Raw genomic sequence first — 23,722 nt, 5'->3', positions numbered from 1 at the left:
TTGACTTCTAACATGAACAGGCTCTTTTGCTTTCCCCACCCCCCATATATATACATTTTCTTCCCCGTCCTTATATGCTCCTGGTAGCTTCTTTATGCACATATAAAATTGTTGAATCAATTTTCAGTGTGTGCTTTATGATTATGTAAATATTTTTTACAGCTGAGCCATATAAAGTATATTATGACTACATTTTCTCTCTTTTACAACTCTGCTCTTTCCCCTCAGCTTTAATACTGTTTGCCTGTGGGTGGGGTTTTTTGTTGTTGTTGTTGTTCTTCAGGATTTTTTTGTAATTAGTTTTATATGTACTTTTCAGTTCATGCACAGAGTCTTTGCTAGAGATAAAACTCTTCAGTACAGTTAAACATATCGAATAATTTATTGACTCCTCCTTATTTTTCTAGACACATCTTGGAGCTTTGTTCTCTTGCTTCCATCCAGATTGGCTATTCTTAGTCTTGAAGCACAACTAAGCTTTGGGACTTCTCATCACACTCAGTGGGATTTCCTTCATCTTCCCTGCTTCCTGGAATCAACTAAGACCTTTTTTTTTTTTAAGATTTTTTTTTTAAGTAATCTCCACACCTAACATAGGGCTTGAACCCACAACCCCAAGATCAGGAGTCTCACGCTCAACCAACTGAGCCAGCCAGGTGCCCCTAAGATCTTTTTTTACAGCTGTGTTTTGATGGAGTACATTCTAGCAATATCCTGAGAATAAAGAATGCACGAGAGGTTATTTTTATTTTCTTTTTGAGAATGGTCATTGAACCACAGTCTGTTGATGTGTCTTTTTCCCCTCCCACTTTTTTTTAATTTAATTTAATTTTATTTTATTATGTTATGTTAGTCACTGTACAATATATCATTAGTTTTTGATGCAGTGATCCATGATTCATTGTTTTCGTATAACACCCAGTGCTCCATGCAGTATGTGACCTCTGCCTTTACAATGTGGAAATGTGTCCTTTGATTTCTGGGAAAGTTTTTTTGTGTCACTTCTTCAGTAATTTTTCCACTCCATGTTTTCTTTTCCCTCAATTCATGTCAATTGAATGTTGGACTTTCTAGATTAATCTACTTTTTTTTCTTGTTTTTATCTCTTTTGATCTTTTTTCCTTAAGTGTCTAGTGGGGATTTCCTTAAGTGTCTACTGATCCTTGGCTCTCTATTAATATTCAAGGGTGAAGGTGGTTTTTTTTAAAAGATGTATTTATTTATTTGAGAGCGAGAGTGCACACACAGGCATGCACAGGGACAGAGGGAGATGATCTCCAGCAGAATGCTGAGCACCCCCCATGGGGCTTAATCTCCAACCCTGAGACCATGACGTGAGCCGAAATCAAGAGTCAAGTCGCTCAACTGACTGAGCCACGGCGGAGCAAGATGGCGGAGGAGTAGGAGACCTGGATTTCGTCTCCTCTCAGGAATTCAACTGACTGAGCCACTCAGGTGCCCCAAGAATGGAGCATGTTTTTAAAAGCTCACTTGTAGAGTTGTTAATTTGTAGGCCTCACCTTAGGGTGATTGGTGGGTGGTGATTCTTTTACCAGAAATCCGCAAAGTCAGTATCTAGGCGTGTTTTTCCCCACCGGAGACAAATCCTCCAGTTTTCTGTCTGAAGCTTATGAGCCTGGCTGCCAGCATTTTAGCAGTAGGCCTGAACAAGGGTCAGTAGTCTACACTGTTGAGCATGGAGTTTTGAAATTAACTTCTGCAGCACATCTCATCTTGTCCTGTATCAGAAAGTAAACTATCCAAGCAATTTGCCTGCACAGAGTAGTAAAAAGGAGTGGTCTCACTGTTTTTTAATAATGTCTTATTCCATCCTCCTCAGTTTTCAACCCAACCCTTCTCTCCTGCCTTGAGATATATTACCTCTAAATTTCAAGAGGTGTTTTGCAAATTAGCTTTTTTTTTTTTTTTTTTTAAAGAGAGGGAGCGGTGGGGGGAGCTGTGCGGAGGGAGAGGAAGAGAGAGAATCTTAAGCAGTCTCCATGCCTGGCATGGAGCCCGACACCAGGCTCGGTGTCACGACCAAGATCATGACCTGAGCCAAAATCAAGAGCCGGACGCTTAATGGACTGAGCCACCCAGGCACCCCACAAATTAGCTTTCTTACTGGGAGCTCTACTTTATTTTAGCTGTCATATCACCACACTTTTTTATCTTTTTCCTTTTTCTTCTAGTTTTTATTCCTTATTAACCCATATTTAAACCCTAGTCCCTGATTCCTTTTTCCTTCTGAAACTTCTTCTTGAGTCATCCTGTATGGAAACATTGATTTAAGTAAACTTTTTAAATTAGTAAGCTTTTTCCCTTTTCCATTATAAAAAAGTTATATACCATACCTCAATCACGGTTAGACATTGGTGAATTAATTTCTTTACCTAGAAAGATATTAATATTAAATAATGACCCTTGCTGCTTATAAGAAGTATTAGAAGTACTTAGTTAAAGTAATTTAGTAAATTGGGTCGGTGGGGGGGTGCCGTCACGACCCGGTCTTTCCCTCAGTTTTCCCTCTCTGCCCCTGCTGTGGTTTGCTGCTGAGGTGGCAGAGCTGTCAGGAGGGGCACAAGTGGGCATTTCAAGGACCCAAGATTGCCCAAAGCCACAAAGAAAATGGTGGAAAATTCACCATCCTCATTGCCTCAAAGAGCAATTTATGGCTTTGTTCTTTTTTTTTTTTTTTTAAACAAGTTTATTTAAACAACAAAACGCTTAACTTGAAGGGAAAACTATCTAGGAATCATTTCTTTTAGAGTAATTTATCCCTACTTAAAGACAGATTGCCCTACATGTAACTGCTACATACAAAATAAAATTGTCCTTGGTTTTACAATGATAAATGAAAAACATTAAAATTTTCCAATCAAACAAGGTATGCAAGGATTTTTATGTTCTTTTTTTTGTTAAACAGAGGAAAATAACTTACTGGAATATGAAGATAAGAGCTGACTGAGCATGCCACTAACGGAGAGAGGGGGTATTTTCACAGAAGCAGTATTTTCCCCCATCCCATCTCCATTTGGTGTTTATCAAAACATACCATTGGCCATTTAGTTAAAAAAAAAATGCGATATGCTTGTGCACGTACACAGTTACTTTATGTACAATAAAGGAATGGGGAAGGGGAAAATGAAAGAATAGAGGAAACTACACTGCAGTAGTCAGGATGTGGTGGAACCAAATAGCTGCTTTCTAATTGAGAATGTCTTCTTGGTCTGGAGGAACAGAGTTCTGGAATAAAGTAGCAGGTTCCCCTTTTTGTAGACACCTATCTGCTGCTGGAACACATCAATTATATCTTCATCCTCCATTTCCAACTGTGCAGGTGTGTCTGTTTCATTGATTGGCTGCCCATCAAATCGGAATCTGATCTGCCTCATTGACAAACCCTGTCGTTCACAAGAGGCTTTCATTAGATTACTAAGTGGTGTGTGCCTCTTAATCGTAAACTGCACCACAGAACCATCCTGCCCCGCCGCCTTAAAATTAATATGATCGTTGTTCTCAGTCTTGATGCCTTCCTTGGGTTTTTCGTCGGCCGCGGCAAGCGCTGGAGTCCCTCAGCTGCCGCTTCACAAAAGAGGTACCAGGTCCACACTGAACGAGCACACAAGCGGCACCAGGAGCAGCAGAAGAAGCTATGGCTTTGTTCTTTTCTTAAGCTCCCAATTTGGCTCCATACTACATTTTTGTGTGGGCTTTTATTCCTGAGTTTTGGCTAACCTCCTTAGGCTAAACCTATTGGCCTCAAAAATATAGGGCAGATGCATTGCCTCTCTATCTCCTCATTACTAACGTGATCAGTCATTTACTCTTATTTGGAATAAACATGATGAGTACCTCTGTCCACTCAAGTCCATTCATACAACCACACATAATTATGCTAAAAATCAGTAGCAGAAGAGATACCAAAAAGAAGCCATCCCAGCATTAAACAGATATTCCTGTTTTATTTATTAGTGAAGTAAACCAAAATGTTCTTTCTTGTAGCGAAAGAACTTTATGCCAAAAACTGAACAGTATGTAGACTAATACCAAGCATTAATTATAAGGTTTTTAACCTAATAATTTTGGCCATATTTTGTTTTTGTTTTAAAGATTTATTTATTTGAGGGAGAAAGAGTGAGAGCGGGAGGGAGGGGCAGAGGGAGAGAGAGTTTTAAGCAGACTCTACCCTGAGCATGGAGCCTGACACAGGGCTCAATCTCACAAACCTGAGGACACAACCTGAGCCAAAACCAAGAGTTGGACTCTCAACCAACTGCGCCACCAAGGCACCCTATATTTTGACTTTTTTATAATACCCAATACTGAAATGTAAAAAAAGTAGAACTTCTCTTAAAGTTCCATGAATATTATAAATGTTCTCAAATATTAGTTATTAATGGACAGAATAAAATACTACATTACTGTAAAAAAAAGTAATTAGTAAATTTAAAAAGAACTCCCGATTTTTTCTCATTACCTTTTCCTTATAACATACATTTCCCCCTTACAATAAATCAAATATATGATTGTGTTAACCTACTGGTTTCATATGGTGTGTTCTCTTTCTGTTTTAATGGCTGAATAATATACCATTATATGGATGTATCCCTTTTTTTTTAAATCAATTCTGCTATTTCTGGCTATTTAGGTTTTTTTAAATTATTATCACAATGAGTATCTCATTGCTTCCTCTTTGTGTGAATCCTTCCTTAATTCCTTCTTTAGGATGCAGCCTCACAAATGACATTGTTGGCTCAATAGATACATTTTAAAAAATCTGTTCCTGCCTTGGCCTTTGTAGGTTGAAATTTTCATTTATTTATTCCATTAGTGTATTGTTATTGTAGCAGTCGCTTTGTTTTTTTCTATCTGCATTTGATCATGTCCATTTCTTATTTTTCTTTTATATATTATTCTTTTGATAGATTTCATCTATTACTGTGAATTTTTTCCCACAATTCTTATTTTGTCATTTTTGCTTTTCTGGAATCTTCTTTAATGTTACTTTTATATGATGATCTGAAATTGATTATTTCATGTTACTTTGGTAGCACTTAATCCCTGACGTGTTCTGTTTCTGTACCCTTTTTACATTTCTAATAAAAATGATGAGTACAGTCCTTTTTTTTTTTTTTTTTGGAATTCTAGCCAAAGAGCAATGAATAACTTGGGAAATATGTATAAAACTATAGATTACCCCATTACAGTGATGTCACCAAGAATGATTTCAAATTATTTACATTGTCCTAGTCCCTGCCACCCAAACACCAGTTATTTAAGCTCTCTTATCTTAACTTTCTTTTCTATTCATTCCCGTCATGTTTTCTTACAAAACTTCTGGTGCTGTGTTACTGGCAGTGAAACCAGAGGTTGTAGATGAAATCTGCTATTCTTCCCCCTGATGTTACAAAAGTAAACTATCAAGGGTTTTTAAGAGTGACTTATTTTTATGCAAGGTAAAGTAATATGATGAGCATGATGAGTGAATAAAAGAAAATAGGTTTCAAATAAAGGGTTTTATTAGTTTCAGTTTTGTAGTATTGATATTTTCAGGTTTTAAATTGTACTCTGGATTGAAACGATATTTCAGTTGTCTTATTTACTTTTTTATTCACTAATTAACTGCATTCATGAAATTGGTTTCTAATTTTGTTTAAATAGTCCACTTTTTAATGTAGTCTAAAATAATACTTATTCTTTTATAGAGGTTGTTTGTTTTATGGTCCACCTGGAACTGGAAAAACTCTGGTTGCCAGAGCACTTGCCAATGAATGCAGTCAAGGGGATAAGAGAGTAGCATTCTTCATGAGGAAAGGTGCTGATTGTCTGAGTAAATGGGTAGGAGAGTCTGAAAGACAACTACGATTACTATTTGATCAGGTATGATATTAAAATTACCTACACAGACCTATAATCAATGTAGATGTAAGTATGTAAGGATTAGATAAGTCTTGTATTTAATCATGTTTCATAGAAATAAACTCCGAAGAATTAGAACAAATACATACTCTTTATGGATTATTTTCCTTTGTATGTCAAGATAATACTGACCTATGATGAACAGTTTTATAGGAAAAAGACAAAGGAATAATTGGATCTAAGTTCTTTGGAGTCGTAGGTCTCATATCTAGAGAGAGACTGAACTCTCATACTTAGCAGTAGTGAATTGTCTCATTATGTGAGTTGAAAATAAGTTCTGCCCTAGAGTAACTTTCATTTTTATATCCCAGATTGTATTGACAGCACATTGTGAGATAATACATTCTGATCTACTGAGGCATATTGCTGCAAATGCTTTTAAATCGCTTTATAGAACTCACTGAGTTTCTTTGCCTTTATTGAAATAGACTTTTTAAAAAAAAAACAAAACTATGGCATCTTGCTAAATGTTTTCCCATCCTGACCGGGAGGAAGGCTATGTCCTTGTCTTCTGGGCTTCCTCTTGTTTCAACAGTTGGTCTTGAATAGATAATTTTATGTGTCCCAATAACTATAGTTACATGAAACCTAAGGTATATGACCAGTATTTTGAATATTTCCAATTGAGAATGCAAATAAAATTAAATTGTTTATATTAATATTTTAGTTTGGATCCTCAAAATATAGTTCTTGGATTTACATTTAGATTTATAAATTATTAATAAATTCTTGTAAGCAAGTTGGAATGAAAATGTATTAAAATGGCTCATATTAAGTCTATATATTTGAAGTTACTCATGATAACATGCAAACACTGGACCTGTTTTCTAGGCTTATCAGATGCGCCCATCCATTATTTTTTTCGATGAAATCGATGGTCTGGCACCAGTACGATCAAGCAGGCAAGATCAAATTCACAGGTAAACCTTGCTTGATGGCACTTCTGCCTTTCTTCTTGTACTCTGAGCTGTAATGATGTGGCATGAGGAATAGAATGTTAAATAGTGAAAGATACTTTACAAACCAATAGTTTCCTTATTTTGGTAGAACCCTAATATATAGTACAAAAAGAAAAAATGGACCTGTTCTACATGGCAAGGTGTTCACAGGCACAGTATCAAAATATTGGTTACAGGTTTAATTCATGAAACAAACTTAAAAGCCCACTGGCCAATGAGGTATAAGGCAAATGAAATGAGTGAGGCAGGCCTATAGGTAGAGTGGGGCCAAGGTTGGGAATGTGGTTGAGCGCTAATCCTAAGAGTGCAGCCAGTTGTTTTTAGCCCCAACCTGTTAACTGAAGTGCGGAAGCTGACTCAGACTTGAAAAATGAATTTGTTCTCTTTCTTAAATGTTATGTTCAAATTTTTGTGTTAAGTATCTTTTAAACGTTGCCAACTAATTCAGGTATTTTTAAGACACTGCCTTTACCAAACAAAATATGTCTTAGTGCATGACTACTAGTTTGAGATTCAAAGATTAGGCCAACTTTTCCATTTTTAAGATGGGAAATTTGCACCTCCTCTGTGACAAGCTGACTGCCCAAGGTGGGGCACTTGCCCCTGCCTCAGCTTGAATCTAAATTACTTTTAATCCTCATTCCTCTTCAGTTTTTCAAAACTTCTTTTCAGTTGGTCTCATGTATTATCCATAATTGCTTAATTGGGATACCCTAAAGCAGATGTTTGCATGCCTTCATATATTCCAGTATAGTTTTTTTATTGTGAATAATATAAAAAGAAACAAGACATAATAATGTGAGTGACAGATAGGTTTTTATTTTTCTAATACCTAACAATATTTACTGTAGTCTGGTGGCCTTCTTTGACTTGATGCTACGCAATTTCATTTGTTGCTCTCAGTAAATTAAAATGTTAAATGCTATGGTAAAAATAGTTGCGTCTGTAATACCCTACCAGTAATCATACAAACTTTTTATACATGGCACATGTCATCATCAGCCATACTGTATTCATTGTGTTAAACTAATTGAGTGCTTACTGTGTTTTGGAATAGTTCTAAAAGGAATTGGAGAAAATGATAGCACAATTTGGGAAGCACATGCCATCTTAAATACATACATATATTTTTTATTGAAGGATGGTTGACATACAGTGTTATTTGTTTAAGGTGTAAAACATAGTGATTCAGCAATTCTGTACATTAAGCTGTGCTCATACCAGGATAAGTGTATTTACCATCTGTCACCATACAACATTATTACAATATTGACTATATTCCCCATGCTGTACTTTTCATCCTCATGACTTATTTTATAACTGTAAGTTTGTGCCTCTTAATCTCCTTCACCCATCTTGCTCATCTCCCAACCCCCTTCCCTCTGGCAACGACCAGTTTATTCTCTGTATTTATGGTTCCGTTTCTGGTTTTTTGTTTGTTTTGTTTTTAGATTCCACATATAACTGAAATCATGGTAGTTGCCTTTATCTGACTTACTTCTCTAGGTCAATCTATGTTGTGGCAAATGGCAAGATCCCATTCTTTTTCATGGCTGAGTAATACTCCATTGTATACGTATATAGCACCTCTTCTTTACCCATCCATCGTCTATTGATGCACAGTGAGGTTGCTTTCATACTTTGGCTATTGTAAATAATGCTGTAATAAACATAGAGGTACATATATATTTTTGAATTAGTGGGATTTTGGGGAGGATAAATAACCAGTAGTGGAATTATTGGATTAAATGGGGGGGTATTTTTATTTTTTAACCTTTTTTTTTTTTTTTAAGATTTTATTTATTTGACAGAGACACAGCGAGAGAGGGAACACAAGCAGACGGAGTGAGAGGGGGAGAAACAAGCTTCCCGCCAAGCAGGGAGCCCGATGCGGGGCTCGATCCCAGGACCCCGGGATCATGACCTGAGCTGAAGGCAGACACTTAATGACTGAGCCATCCAGGCGCCCCTATTTTTTTAACTTTTTGTGGAACCTCTGTACTATTTTCCATAGTGGCTGAACCAGTTTACATTCTAAGTTACAGTGCATGAGGGTTTTCTTTTCTCCACATCCTTGCCAACACTTACTATTTCTTGTCTTTTGATATTAGCCATTCTGACAGGTATAAGATGATATCTCATTGTGGTTTTGATTTGCATTTCCCTGATGATTAGTGATGTTGACCATATTTTCATGTGTCGGCTATCTGTATGTCTTCTTAGGGAAAATGTCTATTCTTTCAAAGAATGTGCTCTTCCCATTTTTTAACCAGATTATTTGGATTTTTTTGGTGTTGAGTTGTATAGTTCTTTATATGTTTTGGATATTAACACCTTATCAGATATATCATTTGGAAATATCGTTTTCTATTCAGTGGGTTGCCTTTTTGTTTTGTTGATAGCTTCCTTTGCTTTCCACATCTTTTTATTTTGGTGTATTCCCAATAGTTCAATTTTGCTTTGGTTTCTTTCGGCTGAGGAGACAAATCTAGAAAAATATTGCTAAGGCTGACATCCAAGAAATTACTCCCTATGTTTTCTTTAAGGAGTTTTATGGTTTCTGGTCTCACACTTAGGTCTTTTTTCCATTTGAGTTTATTTTTGTGAATGGTGTAAGAAAGTGGTCCAGTTTCAAAGTTTGCCAAAGCAGTCCTGAGAAAGAGCAAAGTTGGAGGTATCACAGTCCCAGATTTCAGAATATGCTACAAAGCTATGGTAATCAGAACAGTATGGCACTGGCACAAAAATAGATGAACAGAACAGGATAGAGAGCCCAGAAATAAACCCACGCTATAGGGTCAATTAATCTGTGACAGAGGAGGCAGAAATATGCAGTGGAGACTAACTGTATGTAAGAATATAGGATAGACAGTCTCTTCAATAAATGGTATTAGGCAAACCAGGTCGCTACTTTCATTCATATATATATATATATATATATATATATATATGTATGTATATATATATGTATGAAACTTAGTGTGTGCAAGTTTTGGTTTGGGTTTTTTTTAACCAAAGACTTAAACAATCTGAGCATAAACATTTTTGTTAAATTAAGCATTTTTAAAAGTTACATGATTAAACTGTGTTTTTTATTTGTTAGTAATAATACGGTAAGATAATGCAAATAAGCAAGTTTGTGAATGCCTTAGAAATACGATTTTTAGCCTAAGAGAAAGAGGATATAAATATAAAATAAGTTAAATTAAAACCTTAAAATCTTGGGGGGCCTGGGTGGCTCAGTCGTTAAGCATCTGCCTTCGGCTCAGGTCATGATCCCAGGGTCCTGGGATCGAGCCCCGCATCAGGCTCCCTGCTCTGTGGGAAGCCTGCTTCTCCCTCTCCCACTCTCCCTGCTTGTGTTCCCTCTTGCTGTGTCTCTCTCTGTCAAATAAATAAATAAAATCTTAAAAAATATATCAAAACCTTAAAATCTTTACTTTGAATTGGTAGTATCAGTATGAACTCACAATGAATTTTTTTTTTTTTTAAGATTTTATTCATTCATTTGAGACAGAAAGAGAGAGAGAGAGCACATGAGTGGGAGGAGGGTCAGAGGGAGAAGCAGGTTCCCCGCCAAGCAGGGAGCCCGATGCGGGACTCGATCCAGGGACTCCAGGATCATGACCTGAGCCGAAGGCAGTCGCTTAACCAACTGAGCCACCCAGGCGCCCTCACAATGAATTTTTTTAAAGAAAAAATAGTTTCTAGCTCTGGATACTTTAAAAGGCCTAGAAGCTATTACAATCCAATTAAATTCATACCCCTGGCAACCAAAATGTGTTCTCTAAATACTAGGGCTCTTAGGAGAGATGGTGGATAGTGGAAATAAGTCTGGAAATAAGACAAGCCTGGAATATCGTGTAATGCCTGGAAGCAAGGGAGCAATCAGAAACTGCCGGAGTCGCATCAGAATGACATAGTCAGTTTTGAAGGAGTTTCTATTGGCCAAGATGGGGTAATTTGAGCATCAAAAATAATGACTACAACAGAGTGAAATGCATCAAATACATAAAAACTGTCAGTTTTTAATGATTTTTTTAAATAAAAACCTAATTGGTCACTAGAGAGGATGCTAAAACAGTGACTCATTACTCTGAAAATTGATAAAGAAAATGCATCAAGCATTTCTTTTTCCTGTCCTGTAACTATGATTCAGGCCATGATTCAGAGTAATTTAATAATTGAAGGAATAACATTGTTCTTTATAGGAAAATCATAGTTTATAAATGCAAGGAAAATTATTGAAATAGAAAAATCACCATTTCGCAAATAGTGGATCTAGACCTGTGGTTTCCAACTGGGAGTGGATTTTGCCCCTCCCCCCACATGGGACAAATGTCTGGAGACATTTTTGATTGTCACAAATTAGAGGAGGTGGGCCATCCACTACTGGCATCTAGTGGGTGAGGACCACAGGCCCTGTTAAACATTCTACGGTGCAAAGGACAGCTGTGTACAACAAAGAGAGTTATCTGACCCAAATGTTAATTGTGCCAAGATTGAGAAACCCTGATCTAAGCAATAATTATCAGCAGCTGCAAAAACTGGTAAAAAGGTTGATAGTGAAGTTAATGATGAATGTAGTAAACTGATAACACCTCACCTAAACCCAGTCCCCTAATCTTAAAGGAAAAACTGGCATTATGTGCCTCTTGCATATACAATATTGCAAGTACATGATATATTCCTATGATATATGCTATCCCAAGTAGTTCAGCCTGCATCTGTTAAGCTTCTAGATCTAACTGCCAGTTCATAGGAAATAGGAGAGATAGAGGACAGGTTAAAGGATCCTATCAGGAAGCAAGCAGCCCAATCCAGAATGTAGAAAGGAGATTTTACAAGGCAAATGACCCAGTTTCTTCAACAAATAAATGGCATGAAGGAATAAAAAGAAAGGAAGATTCGATGGGAACCGTTAAGGATTTGAGCAACATTTGACCAAGTGCAGTGTGTGGGTCTTGGCTTAAAAAATGAAATGTAAAATGGGGCACCTGTGTGGCTCAGTTGTTAAGCGTCTGCCTTCGGCTCAGGTCATGATCCCAGGGTCCTGGGATCGAGCCCCGCATCAGGCTCCCTGCTCTGTGGGAAGCCTGCCTCTCCCTCTCCCACTCCCACTCCCCCTGCTTGTGTTCCCTCTCTCGCTGTGTCTCTCTCTGTCAAATAAATAAATAAATAAAATCTTCTAAAAAAAAAGAATGAAATGGAAAAAGATATTCTGAAACAATCAGGAAAATTAAGTATTAGGTGATATTAAGGGATTATTGTCATTTCCATTGATGTCCTAGTACTGTGGAGTTTTGCAAAGCCCTTATCTCAGATATAAATACATTAAGTATTTAATATGAAATGTGTATGGATTAAATGATCTGTATGAGGTTTTTTTGGGTTTTCTTTCTCAAAAAACTATTGGATTAAGTTAGAAAAAAGGACACTGAGTCGGAAGAGCACATGACTCTTGATTTTGGGGTCATGAGTTCGAGCCCCATGTTGGGTGTAGAGACAAATAAATAAAAAAAAAAAAAGGAAAGAAAGTGGGTGATGAAGATGTGGAGATTGTTTTATTCTCTATCCATAATTAAAATGTAATTAAAGTTCTGTTTTTTATGCTTTATGTATATTCTGTTTTATTTGGGAGTTCTTTGATAATGTGTATACAATGGACCATGTTTTAGATACAGTTTGTCTACTTTTTTTTTTTTTTTTTAATGTTGTATCCTTTTTTGGGAACTCTCAAGTTCCTATGTGAAGTTATGCTTTACGAAATGTCTTCCAGGATCCATTTGTGGCGTTCTAAAGGCCATTTATGTTTTTCATTGATTTTAATATCTATGCCATTTAGTGTGTTATTTTACAGTTTTTAAATCTATTGGAAGTAATGGCATGCTCTGAGAAAATTTATTCACATGTTTATTAAATCTTAGCAAAAGAAGAAATAATATATATTTAGCATCATATGTTTAATCTCTTCTCTCTTATCTTTACATTTAGTTCCATTGTTTCCACCCTGCTAGCTCTTATGGATGGATTGGACAGCAGAGGAGAAATTGTGGTCATTGGTGCAACCAACAGACTGGATTCTATCGATCCTGCTTTGCGAAGGCCTGGTCGCTTTGACAGAGAATTCCTTTTCAGCCTACCTGACAAAGATGTAGGAATTTAACATTATTCAGATTTTGACAGAATATGTTGCCCATATCATAGACAAATCTTGGCACAGTGAAAATTTGAAGATTGAGTTTTGTATGTTCTGAAGCAAAAGTCATATGTGATTAACATCCAAATATATATGTGTGTATTTTTAGGGAAGCATTATTTTATTTAAAGAAAAGAAGTTGGATTTTTTTATTCTTTTTTTTTTTTTTTTTAATAAAATAATGCTTTCCCTAAAAATACTCTTAAAATTTTCTCAATTTGAGGGGCGCCTGGGTGGCTCAGTCAGAGTCAGTTAAGCATCCGACTCTTGATTCTGGCTAAGGTCATGATCTCAGGGTCGTGAGATCAAGCCCTGCAACGGACTCCGGGCTCAGTTCAGAGTCAACTTGATATTCTCTCATCCCTTTTCCCTCTGCGCCTTCCCCCACTCATGTGCTCTTGCTCTCTCTTTCTAAAATCAGTCAATCTTTAAAAAAAAAAAAAAAATTCTCAATTTGACCATAGCCTTTGGTTGTTACCATACAACTTTATTTTGCTTCAGAACATGTGGCCTAATGAATAGTCAGTCCTTAGTCAATTTATTAACATTGGTTTTTTCATGGATACTACCTTATAATCCTACCCAGTTATTTTAAAGCCGCTTAATCTTTTGAGAACCAAGCAGGGAAATATGAGTAGAGCTGTCAGTACTCTTAAAAACAATTCTTGGGGCGCCTGGGTGGCTCTGCTGGTTAAGCATCCAACTTGATTTCAGCTCAGATCATGATCTCAGGGTTATGAGATCAGGCTCTGCGCTCAGCGGGGAGTCAGCTTCTCTCCCTCTGCCCCTCTCCCCACTGGTGCTCTCTCTCTCTCTGGAATAAATAAATAAATCTTTAAAAAAGCACAATTTTTAATACGTACCAGAATGAACACTAGTCTCATTATTACTTAATTTCGTACACATTTATGGTGAGCACTAGAACTTGAGCACTATAAATGCAAATCTTCTTTAACATAAACTTAAATGCTTACAAATACATCTTTTTCTTTTCTTTTTTAGTGTTTCATATTTTTATTATAATAGGTATTGATTTCTTTATAATTTTAGATAAAATTATTTTAAACTGAAATTATTCAAATCTGAATAACACTTTATTATTAAAAAAGTTAAATTGTTCTTACTTGTAGGCTCGAAAAGAAATTCTTAAGATTCACACAAGAGATTGGAATCCTAAACCACTGGACGTATTTCTAGAAGAACTAGCAGAAAACTGTGTTGGTAAACATTGCTTTAGGCATTAAAAGATAAAAATGCATGCGTTTCAGAGATGAAGCAAGTTGTAGTCTTGCAACGTTATGTTTAAAGAAATACAGGTTATATTTGTTTCTAATCTCTTATTTGTGGCGTGTTTTCTTCTTACAAAATCCTGGATATTAGAGATATTTGATGAATTGGCTGTTGCAGAATTTGAAAGCAAAGTTAGACAATAGTAATAATAGCCATCTTTTGCTGATCACATTTTTCTAGTCATTCTGTTAAGCATTCTACATATATCACTTCAAGAAATTCTCACATCAGTCCTGTGAAGTAGGTAGCATTATATCCCTATTTTACAGATGAAGAAATGGCTGAGAGAGCATAAATGATTCTCCAAAAATCATACATGTAGTAAATGATAAAATAGAATTTGACCCTAGTCTGATTTTGAAACTCTTGTTCTTGAATGCTATGCTATACTTAGTGTTTGTACATTTCACTTGCAAGAGTTGATAGTTATTACTACCATTATAAGTTCACTGGGTGAATGAGAGATTTTTAGCCTTATTTTAAATATTTTCCTACTATATTGCTAGGTTAAGTTTTAATTTTCTTTCAACCATGGTCATGCTATTAGGGTGATGATTTACATTTTAAAAATTTTTTGGTTGCCTTGGATAGGATACTGCGGTGCAGATATTAAGTCGATATGCTCTGAGGCTGCTTTATGTGCTCTGCGTCGACGCTACCCACAAATCTATACTACTAGTGAGAAACTACAGTTGGATCTCTCTTCAATTAACATCTCGGCTAAGGATTTTGAGGTAGCTATGCAAAAGATGATACCAGCTGCCCAAAGAGCTGTGACATCACCTGGGCAGGCATTGTCCACTGTTGTGAAACCTCTCCTGCAAAGCACCGTTCACAAGATCTTAGAAGCCCTGCAGAGAGTATTTCCACATGCAGAAATCAGAACAAATAAATCATTAGACTCAGGTATGCAACTGGATTGGCCATTTAAAGTCAGTTTTCATAATCAGTAAAGCTAAATGTTTTATACATCCCAGAAATGTTTCTTTAGAAAAGAGCCTCTTCAGGGCGCCTGGGTGACGTGGTCGGTTGAGCATCTGACTCTTGGTTGCAGCTTAGGTTGTGATCTTGTGGTGGGTCTTGGGATCAAGTCCTGTGTCAGGCTCTGTGCACTCAGCACGGAGTCTGCTTGAGTTTTTCTCTCCCTCTCTCTCTGCCTACCCCCTGCTCCCACGTGCGCTCTTTTTTTCTCTCTCTCAAAATAAGCAAATAAAACTTGTAAATAATAATAATACAAAGAGCCTCTTGAAAGGAATCTAGTCATGCTTTGCCTGGATATTTGAAGGAAATTTACTTCGCAGATTCACAGATCACCTTCAGTTAAATCTGTTTTAAGTTTGAAATGGCCTTTTTATATTTACTTGTTACTCATATCTACATAGATATTTTTGATTCTTAAAAATTCTCTTGTACATTTCATTTACATTGATTTGCTAACCAGAGCATTAGGTAAACATTTGCTTTGCAATCCAGAAAAGTTACTAATGTGCAATTTTTTTGTTTTATAGATATTTCATGTCCTCTGCTAGAAAGTGACTTGGCATACAGTGATGATGATATTCCATCTGTATATGAGAATGGGCTTTCTCAAAAATCCTTTAAGACAAAAGAAAATTTTAATTTTCTTCATTTGAATAGGTATATATTTCTCCTGCAAATGAATATATATAATTTTTTGGTGTGTGAATTCCCTAAAACTAAAAGATGGTGGTTGAAAAAGATAAAAGATGCTAACTGATCTTTTTTTAAGTTAAAACATCAAATATTTTTATCATTACAGTTGTCAGTGTAGTAGAAATTTCACTATATATGAAGTATTCCTAAAATCTGTGGAGGTTGATAACTTTCCAAAAACCACGTGAATCATGCTGTTATGGATTGACCACCTACATCGTCAAAACTTTTACCTTAAGAGAGTTAAAAATGGATAATTTGGGAGGAAAATTTAAATTTTTGCTTTTTCTAAAATAAAGCTAATTTCTTTCAGAAATGCATGTTATCAACCTATGTCTTTTCGACCAAGAATATTGATAGTGGGAGAACCAGGCTTTGGGCAAGGTTCTCATTTGGCACCAGCTGTCATCCATGCTTTGGAAAAATTTGCAGTATATACATTAGACATTCCTGTTCTTTTTGGAGTCAGTGCTACATCTCCTGAAGAAACGTGTGCCCAGGTAATTCATTGTTGCCCAAATAAGCTGTAAGAGAACACAGTCTTCCAGAGGCACAATCTACAATTGCCTTATCGTTTTTGAATTTTTTTCTTGTCGTTCTGATTTCTACCTCCAGGTTTATGAAATAGAACTGTATGTAATTGCCTAGTCATTAAAGAGTATGGATTTAAATCACATTTCCACCATTTAATATCTGTGTGACCTTAGGGAAGTTGTTAGAGCTCTACCTTGTTTTCCCATGTGCAAAATGGAAGTAATAACAGTACTTACGTTGTGTAGCTGGTGTGAGAATTAAGTGAATAAAGTACTTAAAACACTAAATGCTATGTGGTTTGTGCTCAGATTTTCTGCTTCTGTTTTTGCTATTTCCATGTTAAAATCTTTCAAATGTGAAAGTTTTATGTTTTTATATTTAACACAAGTCTTCTAGATTGATTAAGCTGTTTTCTTTCTAATTGCTTGAAGCAACCATGTTTTCCTACAAATGAGAATTTCATAAAACATTTAAAAATAAGATTGTGAGACTGGGCGAAGCATTTTAAAAACTTGAGGGCTTTATATGATAATTGTAGGAAGTTAAATGTTGTTCCAGACTAATAAAGTGAGCATTACTAATGTACTGACTTTAACTAAATATTTTTTCTTCCTCTCTACTAGATGATTCGTGAAGCTAAGAGAACAGCACCAAGTATAGTGTATGTTCCTCATATCCACTTGTGGTGGGAAATAGTTGGACCAACACTCAAAGCCACATTTACTACGTTGTTACAGAATATTCCTTCATTTGCTCCAGTTTTATTACTTGCAACTTCTGACAAACCCCATTCTGCTCTCCCAGAAGAGGTAATTTGAGGGGGAGAAATCAGTATACTTAGAAAGAGACTTATTAAGAATTTATTATAAAAATTTCAAATGCTACAGAGGTGAATAATAGGATATGGAAAAGTTTTCTTATCAGAAATGTCATGTTAACTATCTGGTATATAGACCTGTTGGGCAGGATGGTATGTATATATATGTATGTGTATAGTAGGGCTACATTATAAATTTTTTTTCCTCTTACAAAAATAGGAGTTATGTGTTGCATACTATTCTGCAATTTGCTTGTGTGTGTGTGTGTATATAATGTGTATATATATATACACATACTATTGCATACTACTTTGCAGTTTGCTTTATGTGTGTGTATATAAAATGTATTTATATATATATATATAATGTATTTTTCAGGACACAGTCTCATTCCTTTTAAAAAGTAGCATGGCTTTTTCCATTGTCTTGATGTACCAAAACTTTATCCAGATTCTTGTTCATAGATCTTTTGGTGGTGATTTAGTTTTTATCTGTTGAACTGTTAGAGTAAGCATCCTTGAGTTTTATTTTACATGAGCATTACTTTGTGTATTTTTCTAGCATCCATTCCTAAAAGTATAATAACTTTAGCTTAATCAAAGAATATGCACATTTAAAATTTTTAATGGCACTAAATCACTGTCTTTCAAGTTTGTGCCTGTTTAGGCAACTACCAGTGAAAGAAGTTCATGCTTTTTCTGCCTGGAATACTCTTCTAGATATTTGCCTGGCATGATTCTTTATTTTTCTCAGGTCTCTACCCAGGTATCACCTCTCAGACACCTTCCCTGATCAGTTTCTCAATTACAGCGATCAGCTCCTCTGCCCATCACTCTCTTTTCCCTTACTCTGCTTTGTTCTTATCACCACCTTCCATTATTTATTTGTTTACCTTTCTCTCTCCTAGCAGAATATAAAGTACATGAAGTAAGACTTTTTTTCCTACCTTTCAGTTTTCAGAGTACATAATAAGCATATTATCGGCTTCCATGTGTGAATAAGTTTTTCTATACCTTTGACAAAATTGGTTTGCATTTTTTTAAGAATGTGAGTAGGAAGATAAATTCAGATATTTTATTAAATATTTAATGGGTACTTATTCTTTGACAGGCATAGTTCTAGATACTGGGAATATAGCATTGAAAAATATAGACAAAAATTTCTGTCTTCCTAGGGCATACATTTTAATTGGGGGGAGGGAGCGAAAACTAAATAAAATACATAATAACCTATTGCTATGGATAAAAATTTAGCTAAGCAATACCAAAAGAGTGTGTTAGGGTCATAATGTTAAGTAGTCTTAGGTAAGGCCTCACTAAGAAGATGACTTTTGGGGCGCCTGTTGTGGCTCAGTCGTTAAGCATCTGCCTTCGGCTCAGGTCATGATCCCAGGGTCCTGGGATCGAGCCCCACATCGGGCTCCCTGCTCCACGGGAAGCCTGTTTCTCCCTCTCCCACTCCCCCTGCTTGTGTTCCTGCTCTCGCTGTGTCTCTGTCAAATAAATGAATAAAATCTTAAAAAAAAAAAAAAGAAGAAGATGATGACTTTTAAGGAAAGACCTGAAAAAAGTAAGACAGTGAGTAGCCCAGTTGGGCATTTGAGGGGCAAAGTTTCCTGGCAGAAGAAAAGCAAGTGCAAAGACCGTGAAGCAAAAGTATGTTTGGTGTGTTGGAAGAAACAGCAAGACCAGGGTGAAGAGCAGAATGAAGGAAATGAGATCAGGTTGTCCCTGATGGCTCTGTTTTAATAGTTGATTGTGAATTATTCAACTGAACATTGAATAAGCTGGGAAGTAAACATTATGTGTATGTTACAGACTCAAAGGCTTCTAGTTTAGTTAATCTAGTTCTGGACTCTTCCTTTATATTGACTTCTTTATGTGGATATTTCAGCTTTGTTGAGACACTTTCTTCACTGTTCATTGTTAGCCCTGATTCCTAAAAAATCAACTTATTTTTAAGGGCTTCCTTATCTTAATCTCTGTTTTCCAGGTACTATATAGAACCTGTCAAATCTATTTTCATCACGACAACTCTTTGTATATTTGAATCCTCTGTTATGTTTATTTGTATCTCCCCACTTGGACCCAGGCTTCTTCACACTAAACATTTCTTTTATGATACGGTATATTCCTTAGTGTTATAATAAAACAGAAGTTTATTTCTCGCTCACTTAACTATACTACACAGGTGACTACATTCAGGTCTATCCTCCCCCATATAGCCGTTTCAGACACTTGGGCTGAGAGAGCTTTCTCGTTTTCATCATGTAGCTTTCAGCTTGCTTTCATTCCACCTCACTGAAAGGAGTAGCCCATTCATGTGCCTGATCTGAAAGATGTGTATCATTTCCTGTCCCGTTCTCTTTGGCTCTACCTAATAGCAAGGGAGACTAGGAAGTGTAACAGAGCAGTGTGCCCAAGAAGAGAACGTGGGCTTGATAATAGCAAGCTCTGCCACACAACACATATTTTTAGTTTCTTCAAAATTCTAGTCACTCTCCTGAATGTCTTTATATTCCTTTTGAAAAGTTGTACTCGGGATAAATTACTCTAGTAGCAGTGTTCTGGTTAACAGAGTAAAGAAGAATTACTATTTAGTAGCCACATTATACCATTGGGCTTATTGTACTCCTAGTCAGTTAAAACTTTGTTAATCATTCTGAAGTTTGAAACAAAGATAATAAGTTTATACTCTTGATAACAAGACAAACCAGCTGAGTTTTTTTTGTTTTCTGGTTTTGTTTTGTTTTTTTGAGAGCACGTGTGAGTCGGGACTAAGGGCAAAAGGGAAGGGGGAGAGAGAATCTCAAGCAGGCTCCACACCCAACATGAGCCCGACACAGGGCTTCATCTCACAATCCTGAGACCATGAGTTGAGCTGAAATCAAGAGTCGGATGCTTAACTGACTGAGCCACCCAGGTGCCCCTAGCTGAGCATTCTTTATATGGAAGTAGGGAGGTTGAAAAACCAGTCAGTTTAATGTAAGATAACTTTATCAAGAATGTAGGAATTCTGCACTCAAAGATCTTTTTTTAAAGAATAGCTTCTCTGTTTTCTTAGGGTAATATTTCCTAAGCATATAATTGTAAATTGGGTAAAGTATCCCAGTACCATACTGCATGGTAGGGAGGAGGGGGCACAGGACCAGGAATTGTTTATTTTAAAAAATGAATAATCTAATTTATATGGATAAAAATAAACAAGTCCACTTTGAGCCTTTTAGTGGTTCAGTGACACTGTCTAGGTAGCATTGTTCTATATAATAAATGAGAACACTGTGTACCATTTTTAGCTGCATTAAAGTTTGTCCATATCAGAACTGCAATCAGAGTACCTACATGCATGAGCACTTAACAATTCAGCAGTATGGGAAAAATGAGAAAGAAGGTCATGAATAGATTAGAAACTTTCATGAATCCATGGAAGAAAAGCAATGGGGATTAGATTGATGAGGGTAACCACAGTTCAAAGCATGTGCATGAGAGGACTGCTTTGAAAGATGGGAATAGTTTCTAGCTCTGAGTCAGTGCGAGAAAGGAATTGAAAGAGCCCTTGGACAACTTTGAGTTAACTGGCTTTCTTCACTTCTGGCCGTGCCAAGCAGCAATCAGCAGAGTTGTTCATCTTAGCTAGAGCAGTGAGGGTGGGCCCAAAGATTAATGTGTCAGAGCAGTAACTAGCTATGGCTGCCAATATCAGGAAGAATGGGGAGACCCTGTTGCCCAGAAAGCAAATTACAGGTACATTCTATTTCCAGGATAGACTAGCTTCTTCATAATCACTGGAAGCAGAAGCTAGAATAAACAGAAAAAGCATCTATGGGCAGTCAAGAATTCAAAGGCAAAGATGAGCTTATAAATAAGTATTTGAGAAAGACTGCTCAATGAATAATTATATTCATGCATTACCAACAGACTGTTGTAGAAAAGAACCAGTTGGAGATATTATGAATGAAATAACTCCCCCCCCAATAAAAAAAAAACTCCATGAGGCTTTTGAAAAGGAGCAGACACAGATGAAGAACAATTAGTGAGATGGAACATCATGAGACCAGGAATTCTTATGGTATATGATACAAAAGGACAGAGATTTGAAAAGGGAGGAAAAAAAGCTAAAATAGAGGTGATCAGTTCAGGTCTAACACCTATTTAATGGGCTTATGGGAAGAGAAAATAAATGTAGAAGAGAAAATAGTCACATACTAAAACCTTTTGTAGAGTTAAAGAATACCTTAAGTTCAGATGTAAAAGTTTCTGTGTTCTAATTGATGGATATAAAAAGGCCCAGCAGGGAGGAAAATATGGCGAGGAGTAGGGAACCCTATTCCAGCTGGTCCCCAGAATTGAGCTGGATATCTACCAGACCACTCCGAAAACCCACGAAATCAGCCTGAGATATAAGATGTATCTGGATCCCTACAAACAGAATATCGCAGGTGTTTGGTTTCGAGGTATGAAGCAGGGAGCCGTGATTCTGTGGGCAGATATCGGAAGATAAACGGAAAGGGGAGGGAGCTGTTGGGATCTTGCAGCACCGGTGAGCGAAAGCCTCCTGTGTTGGGAACGGGGCAGAGACTCGCAGACAGGTAGTGGCGGGGAAAGGACTTTAGGGCAACTCCCCCGGAATGAAACCTGGAGCGGCGGGGGACGTGCATGCCAACTGGGGGTGGCTGGCGGTTTTAGAAGCACAAAGGGCAGAGAAGTGCTCCAACCTGGAGGCAAGGACTGGGAGCGCTGCTGAGGGTCTCACAACCCAGGACGGCTGCACAGAAACGGAGATAGTGTGGCCTGGAGAGCTCACTGAAGAACTGACTGCAATCTCTCTCCTCTGAGGCAGAGGGTTGGAAACGATCTCTTCTGCTCTCTCAGAAGAGACGGGCGGAAAGCTGCCAGAGAACAAAAGCCCCCCCCAAACCGGTTTTCACTGAGCCCATTCCCCCCCCACACAGGGGGCAGGGCAACTCTTGCCCAAACAAGGTTGCCTGAGTAACAGTGCGCAGGCCCCTCCCCCAGAAGACAGGCTGGGAGAACAAGAGGTCAACAACCCTAAGATCCCTATAAAACAGATGCATCTTGGGTTGTGGTCAATAATTTGGACTCTGTACATTCCTTCAACCACCCCTCAACCGAATGACTAGGAGGAGGAACAAAATAGGAAAGACTCAGAGACTGTAATTTCTGCCACAGATTTACAAATGGTTACAGATATAACCAAGATGTCAGAGATGGAATTCAGGGTAGCAGTTGTGAAGACAATAGCTAGAATGGAGAAATCGATTAATGGCAATATAAGAGTCTCTAAGGGCAGAAATGAAAGCTGAACTGGCAGAACTTAAAAATGCTATCAATGAGATCCAGTCTAATCTAGATAATCTAACAGGGTAAGCGAGGCAGAAGAATGAATTAGAAGACCAACTGATAGAAAAGGATAAAGAGGAGGCCAGGGAGAAACAACTCAAGATCCATGAAAAGAGAATCAGAGAAAAAAGTGACACCATGAAACATTCCAATGTAAGAATTATTGGGATCCCTGAAGGGGTGGAGAGAGAGAGAGGACTAGTGAGCAAATCATAGCTGAGAACATCCCTAATCTGGGGAATGAAACAAACATTCGTGTCTTAGAGGCAGAGGACCCCTTCCAAGATCAAGGAAAACAGGCCAACGCCCCAGCATGTAATAGTAAAACTCACAAATCTTAGAACCAAGGAAGCCATCTTAAGGGCAGTTAGGGGGAAGAGATTCCTTACGTACAGAGTGAGGAACATCAGAATAACGTCAGACTATCCACAGAGACCTGGCAAGCCAGAAGGTGCTGGCAAGACATATTCAGGGTACTAAACGAGAAGAACATGCAGCCAAGAATACTTTACCCAGCAAGGCTGTCATTTAGAATGGAGAGATGCAGAGCTTGCAAGAGCGGCAGAAACTGAAAGAATATGTGACCACTAAGCCGGCCCTGCAAGAAACATTAAGGGGGGGTTCTATAAAAGGAGAAAGACCCCAAGAGTGATATAGAACAGAAATCTACAGAGACAATCTATAGAACTATAACAAGGACTTAACAGGCAACATGATGACAATAAATTCATATCTTTCAATAATCAGTCTCAACGTGGACAGCCTAAATGCTCCCATAAAACGGCACAGTGTTGCAGATTGGATAAAAAGACAGGACCCATCCATATGTTGTCTACAAGAGACTCATTTTGAACCTGAAGATACGTCCAGACTGAAACTGAAAGGATGGAGATCCATCTTCTGTGTCATCGGACCTCAAAAGAAAGCTGGGGTAGCAATTCTTATATCAGACAAATTAGATTTTAA

General features: G+C 37.2%; 1 protein-coding gene and 1 non-coding gene across 2 annotated transcripts in view; one reads left to right on the top strand and one right to left on the bottom strand.

Moving 5' to 3' along the window:
* ATAD2 (ATPase family AAA domain containing 2) overlaps nucleotides 1–23,722 on the top strand; it is a 69,234-nt gene that overhangs the window by 28,390 nt on the left and 17,122 nt on the right. The window contains exons 10-17 of the mRNA XM_081817139.1: nucleotides 5,692–5,883; nucleotides 6,754–6,842; nucleotides 12,876–13,035; nucleotides 14,211–14,301; nucleotides 14,962–15,276; nucleotides 15,879–16,008; nucleotides 16,358–16,544; nucleotides 17,202–17,387. Of these exons, the coding sequence (XP_081673265.1) occupies nucleotides 5,692–5,883; nucleotides 6,754–6,842; nucleotides 12,876–13,035; nucleotides 14,211–14,301; nucleotides 14,962–15,276; nucleotides 15,879–16,008; nucleotides 16,358–16,544; nucleotides 17,202–17,387 (1,350 nt within the window). The remainder of the gene's footprint in view (nucleotides 1–5,691; nucleotides 5,884–6,753; nucleotides 6,843–12,875; nucleotides 13,036–14,210; nucleotides 14,302–14,961; nucleotides 15,277–15,878; nucleotides 16,009–16,357; nucleotides 16,545–17,201; nucleotides 17,388–23,722) is intronic.
* On the bottom strand, nucleotides 586–658 carry TRNAR-CCU (transfer RNA arginine (anticodon CCU)). The gene has a single exon. It is a non-coding gene; the product is annotated as a tRNA-Arg (tRNA).

This window comes from Leptonychotes weddellii, chromosome 4 (genome assembly GCF_054177405.1).
Source record: "Leptonychotes weddellii isolate Sample4059 chromosome 4, ASM5417740v2, whole genome shotgun sequence".
In the NCBI taxonomy this organism is placed as follows: Eukaryota; Metazoa; Chordata; class Mammalia; order Carnivora; family Phocidae; genus Leptonychotes; species Leptonychotes weddellii.
The sequence above is the reverse complement of the archived record's forward strand: the minus strand, read 5'-3'. Positions and strand labels throughout refer to the sequence as shown.